General features: G+C 35.0%; 1 protein-coding gene across 1 annotated transcript; it reads right to left on the minus strand.

Moving 5' to 3' along the window:
• Positions 1 to 711: 711 nt before the first annotated feature.
• LOC142628876 (histone acetyltransferase HAC12-like) lies at positions 712 to 9418 on the minus strand. Its single transcript, XM_075802913.1, has 14 exons — positions 9109 to 9418; positions 8793 to 9023; positions 7301 to 8268; positions 5849 to 6130; positions 5486 to 5764; positions 5185 to 5313; positions 4838 to 5038; positions 4596 to 4738; positions 4211 to 4514; positions 2629 to 2768; positions 2150 to 2228; positions 1563 to 2036; positions 990 to 1207; positions 712 to 882 (listed from the first exon to the last, which is right to left on the minus strand). The coding sequence occupies exons 1-14, from the start codon at positions 9416 to 9418 to the stop codon at positions 816 to 818; spliced, it is 3825 nt and encodes a 1274-aa protein (XP_075659028.1). The 3' UTR covers positions 712 to 815.
• Between the last annotated feature and the right edge of the window lie 1217 nt (positions 9419 to 10635).

Here is a 10635-nt window from a genome sequence, read left to right on the forward strand (position 1 = left end):
GTCACCCCAAAAAAGATACAGGGTTTGACTCATTTGAATTGAACTTTTTTGAAAGTGTAAGGTTTAATTTAAAATTTCTGAAAATATAATTTATGATTTAAAACATGAGGTGTAAATTGTAATTGCCAATACTATGACATTACCGAATTACACATTTCAAAATTTGACAAAACTACTTTTATTTTTATTTTTATGTTACATATGTTCCTACTTTGATGTTCTAGCTGCTAAGTGTCTATTGCACCGAATTTTGTTGTGCTGGTAAATTTCTCTTTCTTACTTTTTGATTGAGGCCCAAAATTCATAGGAATGAGAACAAATTGATTATTTTCTAAGTAGTAATATGATCACCTTTACTTGTATATTTCCTAAAAGAATCGAGTAAGTAAAAAGGATGTTGTAAAAACAGGATTGATTCTAGTGACAACATAATAACAGATATGATTTGTATGAAAGGCTACTAAAATAGCAAATTCACACTTGATTTCGGGGAAATATCAAGCAATACACTGAGTAAACCTTTGTTTTATTTGGATGAATGAGAAAGCTTTTGTTTACACATAATTGTATGATAATAATGAAGCTGCTATCTAACTGCATGGATGAATTTCCTGAACCAACTGCATAGTTATTAACTGTAAACATTTTGATTTACATATATTTGTACCATTATACTGATGCTAGCTAACTGTATCGTTGAATTTTCTTCACAATTTTATACTTCAGCTACTGTTGTTAACCCTCCTGCTCTATCTGTACACTTGGGAGAATCAACTGTTCTCTGCAGCCTTCAGTGCTTTGCTAATTGACAAATTCTAAGTGGCATCCCTGCACCAGGTGTCAGTTTGCAATGCTCGAGTTTCTGCACGTTTCTTCAGATCCCTGGAAATTGAAGTAAACATATTTAAATAATGAGAATGTTCTAAAATCATTAAGAGTTATGACACAAGAATCAAGAGTATAACTTAAAAATTTAAGTAATAACACACATGCAATATGGTACGCGACAATCTGATTCTGTACAATTTCTCGAGTGCAATATCAGTAACGCCTGTCCCTTCTTGCACTGTTGACAATCCCCACGAACCCAAGAAGTGCACTTCTTTGCATGCTGGAACAGCCTTCTGATTTTAAGACAGTTTTGGTCGGAGCAGGGACACGCTACACATTGAAATGCATGTGCTAAAATAGCCAGCAATTTTCTTTTCTGCAACACCAATTTACAAGATTACTCACTAAGTTGTAATGACAAAGGAAAAGTACTAAGCATCAGTTGCCTACTGTCACAAGTTAGAATACATGTAATCCTTCGTAAACCAATTGCCCTAAGGAAACAATATTGTACATATACATGTACATATAATATGTTAGAGCATTTTTCAATTTGTTTTAGGTGTAAAAATGTATACACTCTAAATCCATTCAAATCTTTCCATTGTTATGTGTAGTGCATAAATAAACTATGGAAACGTTGACAAGATCAAAATCTGTACAAGAGGATTCTGAAATTCATGATTAAGTCATCACTTTAAAACTGATAATAAATGATAGAGACTTCTTACGCATATCTCTTTTTCTGTTGAAGAATGGACATGTGATGCCATTTGCTTTTCCTCTTTAATCTCTTTTATTGTTGAAGAATGAACATGTGATGTCTTTTGCTTTGCTTCTTTAGTCTCTACCCCATGACAAGTTGTGGGAAACTGTGGAATCAACTCATGATTATGACAAGAACGTCCTTTCTCTTGATTGCATGCAGCACTGAAGACTAACTCTGGGCAGATCCCACTTCCTCTGCTCTGGTCAACCGTAGTATCCTTAAGGCAGTTGCTGCAGTTGGTTTCAGTGGTCTCCAGTGTTGGATTGTGAAGATGGTGCAGAATCATCATTGAGGAATGCTTAGCCCGCCGAAGTGTGTCAAACTGATAATGGTTGCCTTGACAGAAGCTCAAGAAAGTGTGCCTATTTTCAAATAATCCAGTATCTAAAGTAATATCTTCATCCTTGGTAACTGAAGGCACATCATCAACCATAACCTGAAAGGGGCAAGAAAGCCATAAAAATTGTCTGGGTGGGGATGAATATGTACCAAATATTGCACCTTGTATTCACAAAACTATCAATTGAAATCTAAAGGCTTGAAGTTCACCTGCGAGAGTAAATGCTTATCCTTGCTCATTGAAGTATGTGTGTCCATCCCGTAGAGGTTTTTCTTCTCATCATGGCATCTGCAACATATGATTGGAACAAAAATTAATTCATTTCAGAGTTATATATCCTTTCAATAAGTCGGCAACACATGCATATTCATAACTTGTTGATTATCTTGCTTATTATTGTTACCCAATTGTCATTACAGCAAATAACCACCATATTACATGGTTGAGATCTTGCATCTACATAGTCCACATTTGATGAATATTCAGTTTGTACCACACTTCTACATTGCTTGTATTGTCTAATTATTTTTTGAGAGGATGGAAGAGCCATTAAAATAAAATAGCATAGTAGGGAACATGAAAAATGTCATAACTTATATGAATATAGAAGAACCGCCATAAATGCATAATTCTTGACATGGATTGGAAAAGATACTGGATAAAGTGTGGTTTTAAATAAAATTGTTACCTTTCACACAGCTGAAAATTTTTGCACTGATTGCAAACCCATTGGTGACCAGATAATATCACTTCACAGCAGTGTGTGCAAATAGACTGTAAGTGGACAATTATGAAGTCCTCCTTATTGGGTAAGATAGTTTCCCCCAACTGTAAAGTGAGAAAAAAAAAAAAAAAACAAGAATTAGTAGCTAGTGCAATCATAAAGAAAGAAAAACAATTCATTCATCCTTTGAGCTTATTGTCCTAATGCTACATGAAAATGTGAAAAGTTTCCTAAATTTCTGTAAGTTCTAACTGTGAATCAAATGTAGACGGGGTATATAGTTAACCATCTACAATCTCCAGTGTTCTCACAAAAATAAGTAGAATGTTAAAATTCATGGAAGAGAAGCAAACCGCTAAGATGTCCCCCTTGAAGAAATATTATTATTATTAAAAAAAACTCAAGATTGTATAAAAAGCATAAATAAAACCTGAGCAGCATCCTTCTGACCCTAAATGGATTAACAAGATATCTAAACCTATAGAAAGAGCCCACTAAATTCCTTTTCTTAGGTCCAAGACATTGAATTTCAGGCATGGTTCATGTAATCTGACTTACCTTACCCCTCACCCATCAAAATTATCAGGCTGTTATTTGGTTAACATACAAGAAAGGTGAAAATTTGAAGTTCTAATTTTGTCAAATTCTTTAAAAGAAAAAGACTTTTTTAGCTACTCTTACTTGCACCAAAATTTTCCTGATAACAAGACTCTTTTTACCAAAATTACAAAATGGCAAGAAACTTCAGAAAAGGCTTCTTAATGTAAGCAGATCAACTTTTAGAAAATGATATAAAAGGTAAGCACCAAAAAAGATCTTCATAGTTAAAGCTAGTTAAGCGTCCCTAGTCGTGGTCATGACAATTTTTGCCAAGCTAGTGGTATTTTGTCATGGCACTGATAAGTTGTGCTGGCATGCCATGGCACCTAGGAAAGTATAAGTATCAAATAATCAAGCTACCAGGACAAGGTTATGTGTAACTGAATCATAGATATGAGAAGCTTTTCACACCCTCAATTATTGGTCTCAATATCATTTATCGGAAACTTCAACAATAAAAATTTTGGTGTGTTAAACACTACTATTAAAATTAGGCATGTTTGACACTGGACACCAAAACTTGTGCCAACCTGTGCCTGACACTTGTTTCAAAAATAATAAAGCAATTTGATTCCTTTGCAGAAAATAGTGCATAATTATGTGTTAATGAGATAGTTAATGTTTTCATAATACCTAATATATATAGTTCTTATGGACGCAAACTGATAATCATATAAACATCTCCCCATGTCTAGAATACGTGTTGTGTCTCAATGTCTGCCACCTTATACCTACATTCAACACTCTTGTTCATCTCCAAAATAAATAAGTTATACTCTACCTATTTCCAATTCCATGATAATGTTTCCTATTTATAAAGGAAATGTCATGCAGACCTAGGTTGGTTGATCAGTGGAATTCTTTAATGGCTCTCAAAAGTCAAAACATTAACTTAGCTTCCATTGAGTATGCAGACTAATTTAATCAAGTTGAATAAGAGATTTACTTTTTGCATGATTTGAATATCTTTTGTAGTATTCCCAGAAGGAGTTGCATGTCCCATGCCTTTTAAAGCTCTATTCCTCATTACTTTCTTCAATTTCCTCTGAGACTCTCCAGGGCTTTCTTTTTCAAGACTTCTGATCTCATCCTCAACAGCACCAGACCAATAGTCACCATCAAAGTATGGTAAACGAGCTGCTGTAACCTTGTACTTGCATTCTCCATCAGGAACAAAGAAGTTATCGTATAAATTAGTAGAATTGATCACAATATTTTCTTTGGCTGCTTTCCTCAGCATCAACAGATACCTGCAAATTTTGGGGGGTAAAAACACCTATTCAAGAGAGAGAGAGAGAGAGAGAGAGAGAGAGAGGGAGGGAGAGAAATACCAGTGCCTCAGCTGATCAGAATTTGGTGTTTTCTGAATCTCCGGATGGCAATATAATATATAATCTTCTCCCTTTGAAGGTGGGCAGGCCCAAATGTAGCAGGACACAAAACCTCGTTTCTTACAAAAATCAAGGTATCCTATCTGATGATGAGAAAAAAAAAAACACACACATTATATTTTAATTGTATCAGTCACAACCAGAGGAACAAAACAAGTAGCGAAAGAAACAAAGTAACTCACCATTATTTCATGGTAAACAAAGGTACGGAGACATTCTCCAGTAACACTTTTTATCTCAGGCCTGAAGTGCTTGACAGAATCAAGATATGCAAGATAAACGCATCTTTGATTGGGAGGACTGCATTCTGAGCCAAACTCCTGGACGAACATACCAAAAAGGCATACGTCTACTCCTTCAATCTTTTGAAACAAAAGAATCACCTGAAATGGAGAAAAGAGTGTAGTCAGACTTTATTGGAAAAATATTTACTGGTCCTGACACTGAAAGATCTGCAATATGATTTGACATGATGAAAAGTAAATCAATTAACCTAAAAAAAATCCCCCAAGTGCAATCTCTTTCTCACCTTTGATCTGTATTGGAATTCAGCAGGGTACTTTTCATCATCAAAGATATCCAAAAACTGCTTCTTCACTTTCAAATGTTTGTCAACAGATGAAACCACTCTGACAACAAGATCTTCTGCTCCTGGCACCTACTTAGCATTATGAAGAATATATAATAATTAATCTTCTTTTCTCTAATCTAATACTAGCTAACAGATAGTTGGAAACATAAATGTATGCACACAGATGGCAATGTAAGCATAACCAAGAATTTAAGATTGCTAAAAATGCATTATCCTCATATGGAGTTTGTATATATACCTCGTCAAGATTTTTTCCTTCAGCCTTTGCTCTCTCTTCTTTCTCTCGTGTCAGACTCCTTAAGAGTCTTTGCTCTATGTGATCACTAAGCATGGTTCTAGGCAGATCCTTTGCTCCCAAAAGGCCATTCTTCGGCAAGGGTACACACTTCCCAGTTTCTATTTCTTTTATGAGGCATTTGGGGCATATGTACTCAGCTTTATTTTCCAAATCTCTTTTTTCATTATAAAGAGCACATATCTGATGTTGCCAACGGTCACATTTATCACATTGAACCCACTGCAAACAATAGCCATAGGATGTGAGTCTTTCATGATTTTTCTTTTTTGGGAAAAAAAAAAAACAAGTTATGATTTAGCTTACCGGTTCTTCAGCTTCCTCATCATTCTTTTTTTTATTAAGTGCTGCCTTGGAAACAGAAATACCCTGGAATTTGATATTCCCAGCTTGAGAGTTCTTGTAGCATGAGTTACAGAAGCAATTTTGTGTACCACTTTCATCTGTTGAGTAGTAGTAATTTACACTGCGCTTGATACAAGCACCACAACGTGAACAATATATTGGTACAGGGGCAAAAGAATGATTTCCTGATGCACACAACTGACATACATTTTCACTGTTTCCCCTTTCTTCCTTTGGTATAGTCTGTTTAGAAAAGGATACATAAACATATTAGTGCTCCCATGAACTTAAAAGCAAGGTCTATTAAATGAAAAAAAAGTAATTACATCATTAACAACTATTATTTGATCCTCCAACTACTAAGTAAATTTCAATTTTGTCCCTTAACTACTAATTGTTTCAATTAGTCTTTCAACTTTCAAAATCAAGACCTTGTCATCCTTGGGTATTCTTCCTGTTGGTACTGACTTAATTTTGATTTTTGATTTTTTTTTACACTTTCCTTAACACCCTTTTTTCATTTACCTCATCAACTAATTTTGTTAAAATTTAAATGGAGATAAGATCTAAAGATGAAAATAACTTGATTTTGAAAGTTGAGGGGCTAGATTGATACAATTAATGCATGAGGGACTAAAATGACACAATTAATATTTGAGAGACCAAATTGAACCGTGCCCAATAGTTGAAGGACCAAATTAGTAATTTAACCTTTTAAAAAAAAAGTATAACAGAATGGCCCTCAAAATCATGACGATAATATGTAGATGCCACCTTTACTAGTTCAGAACCATTACATCAGACATCAATATAAGAAGGGTTGTGTTAACTGGCACCGTAAAGTGCCCATTAACAACAGCCTTTTACACATCTTTTTTTACTTTTTTTTTTTTTTTACTTTTTGATAATTTTTTAGCAATTTTTTTTTTATCATTTTTGGCAACCTTTTTTATAACCATCACATCAGAACCATCACATCAGACATCAATACAAGAAGGGTTGTGTTAACGGACACCGTAAAGTGCCCATTAACAATAGCTTCTTACACATCTTTTTTTAATTTTTTTTTTACTTTTTGTCCTTTTTGATAATTTTTTAGCAATTTTTTTTTATTATCCTTTTTGGCAACCTTTTTTTATAACTTTTTTCCCTTTTTATTAACACAATCCATTAAGAAAAATGTTAACAAGCACCACACGGTGCTTGTTAACATTTCCCATATAAGAATTATAGGCATGATTCAAGTGGTTCAAGTAAGAGGAGCTAAAAGGACGAAAGGGACGCTAGAAAAAGAAATGTAGTCTATGATTGTGGATGTCCCAAAAAAATAATAGAAATATATAGCACCATGCAGGAAAAGGCTGAACGGAAACAGTTATAAACATAACCAAAGCAGTAGTATAATGTACTCACCTTACCAACCCACTTCCTCAGACTCAATATATGTTCCTTTAATTGCTCTGCACTGAAAAATTCAGTTAAGGAGACACCCCTTATCTTCATATTCCCAGACTGTACTTCTTTCGCACAATTAGTTTCTGGTGCAGTAGATTTATTTTCTATTTCTGGCTGTGTCTGATACATCTCACTCCTGACCTTTACATCCTTCTCTATATGATCAAAGCTGAGCACTTTAGGAAGAACAGGCACACTCCTGGACCCCGATTTACAGGAATTTGCATTGGCATTGGCATTGTCTTCCATATCCACCATGCGAACTTCAGAATTAATAGATGACAAAACATCAAACTTTTGCTTCAAGTTTACAAGTCCTTCCGGAGTGCATGGTAGAACCAATGATGGAGCTGATTGATGAGAAGTTTCATTTGGAGAGGTACACATAGGATTTTCCATCTTCTGACGTTTTAAAGGAGGCAGCACATCAAAATAGTTGCCAGAATTGGGCCCATCAGGAGCTCTACCACAAAAATCCATTAGAAGGCTACCTTCAGTTCTTTTTGACTGAAAACCAGTTGGTGTAGAAATTCCTGATGCCAAGCGTTGAACCCCATCTAAATTTTCTGAAAGAAACTGTGGTTGCTCAAATTCATTTTGGTGGAAAAGTTCATATTGATCAACCGAGCAGCATTCTGACCGTGCTTTAGATGGCTTATCAAACTGAACATATGACTCACGGGATTGGTGTTGGCTATTTCCAGACTTCATGGAGTGATACTGCATTATATCCCCAAGAGCTGAGATCTGTCCATTGGAGATCATGCTAGGCATAAAAGGTACAGGAACTTGGTGAATACCATGTTGAGGAATCAGCAAATCTGAAGGATGTTCTCTGAATGCAGATGGAAGCACCATTGATTGAGTTAACTGGTTATTCCCCACACAGACTGGAACTTTTGTCGGATCCAATTGGGACAGCATTACTATGAGTAAGACATGAAGATCACCAAAACAGGGAAAAAGAAATGAATATATGAGAATGATATCCAGAAATAAAATTGGGTATGTTTCTCTATATTAGCATACTATAAACAGGATATAACATTATACCAAAAAAGGATAAAAATCACAAATTGCATCGGTAGTCCAGTGCACAGATAAAACCACAAATTTCATGATAATAGGTTCAGCGCAGATTAGAATATTACCATGTGGTCTCTGAGAAAACAATTACCAAATCACGTGGACTCAGTGAACTATAGTATTTGGAACATGCAAAATGAACTGTTTATTGAAATTCTAGACTCACAAGTCACAAGTCAAGAAACTTGGATGCGCAGTTTATTTAAAATAGCAACCTCTTGTATCATTGAATAATTATTCAAACTACTTGCAAAGTAAAATAATAAGTTTCCTATTATAATGTCATGGAATATAATGAATAATTCAAGAACAATACAAGAGTTCAAAATTACATGAGTTTTAGTCAAAAACTTACAAAACATACCATGATCAAGTTGTTGCTGTTGAAAATGGCATTTGACCGATGCCTCAGAATCATACTTTTGATTGCCCTGAAGAGAGCCTGGTCCTCCATTTAAAAATCCAACACCAGAAATTTCATTCTCATTGGAAAACATAGTGATGTTTGAAGTCTCCTGAGGAGAAAGAACCATTGGTGGAAGCAACTCCTCCATATCACCAGACATGAACATATTAGCATAATCCCATTCATTTCCTACAAAAGAATATTATTAGACCAAGAACTAGAACAGTACAGAATCGTTTAACAAAGGTAGCATTGGGCAGGCTAAGTGGCTCACCTTTCATGAAGTGCAATTGATCAGTGTTTTTCGTAATGACCATGTTATGCTCAGTAAAGCCAGTGCTAGCAACATCAAAGAAATCAGAAGGAGGCTTAGGTGCATCTGAGTTGCAGTAGTCATGTTGATAGGAGTTTGCATCATAAATGTTCTGTTGGGGAAAAGGATCCCGCCAGTAATTAGCAGAGCCTACTTGTTGCCAACCTAAGCCATTGTCTCCCATCTGGGATAGACTCTGGATATTCGGGACAGAAAGGTTTGGTATCTGACCAAGGGTCTGGCCAAACATGTATTGCTTAGAATTCATCATCTTCTTGTTTCAATCAATCTGCAAAGCATCGAAAAAAGTAAATGAATATAAATACATAAATACAAACATACAAGCACACACGTGTATATATATATATATATCAAGAGAGAGAGAGAGAGAGAGAGAGAGAGAGAGAGATTATATTAGAAGCATAATTTGATAGAGTCCAATCAAATTATAATTCAAAAAATATCTTAAATCAGAACAAAAGAAATGATTAAAAAAAAAAAATTATCCAAAACAAAAAGCAACTGTGTTTGTTAGTGAAGCACATAGGAAGACGTCAAACTGGAGGATGTTATGTGAAACCTCAGAACTCTTTTCCTGTGAAAGAAGCATTGAAGAATACTTGGTCCTTCCACAAGAATTTTCCAATAGTTGGTCCCGAAGAAACCAGATTTTTGAATATTTATAAAAAGGATATGTGCTAATAAACCCCATACTGGCAAATTATGATGCTAGCAGGATACTTTATAAACACATTCTTCTTAAAAAAGAAGACAAGCATATTCTTCACCTGCAGCCACCATAATCAGGCCTGACAAGAGGCAAGCAGCTGAAAGCCATGGGAGGCTTCAACTTCAACTGTTGATAACAAAATCAGACCCAACAAGAGTTGCACAACCAAACATCATCCACAATATAAGTGTCAGTCCAATGGTGGTCTACACTCGCAAAGTTGTGTACTCCAAAAACTAGCAACATCAAACATTGTTTCTCACTTCTTCAAGTCTAACACCAGGCTAAAATTTGTATGAGTCCACAACTTTAAAAAACTAATAATATTACTGAACCTAAATCTATACTCCAACAAGTTGTTACATAAACATACATACAACAGAATAAAAAAAAGAAAAAAACCACCAAAAGCGCAAAACCAAGAAATATTTCATTGTTCAGCAAAGGAAACCTACTAAAAGTAACTGTTTACAATCTGCAAAAACAATCCTGTTATCAAAAAATAGCTTATTTTCATGAACTCAGCAAAAATGAGCCTGGCACACAATTCTATCCAATCCAAATCATAATTTACCCAACTGCATTTAAGGTTTCCTGTTTTCTTATATCTTGGTTTTTTTTTTTTTTTCCTACTCATCCTCCTCAAAATCAACATTTCAATGAGCTCTAGTACAATGAGAAATATTTCTCCTAGCTCAATTGGCACCGTCACCCCAGTAAAAGTAAGGAGGAAGGTTGAAGCCATGAATCCACAGCCC

The sequence above is a fragment of the Castanea sativa genome, chromosome 1 (assembly GCF_040712315.1).
Source record: "Castanea sativa cultivar Marrone di Chiusa Pesio chromosome 1, ASM4071231v1".
NCBI lineage: Eukaryota > Viridiplantae > Streptophyta > Magnoliopsida > Fagales > Fagaceae > Castanea > Castanea sativa.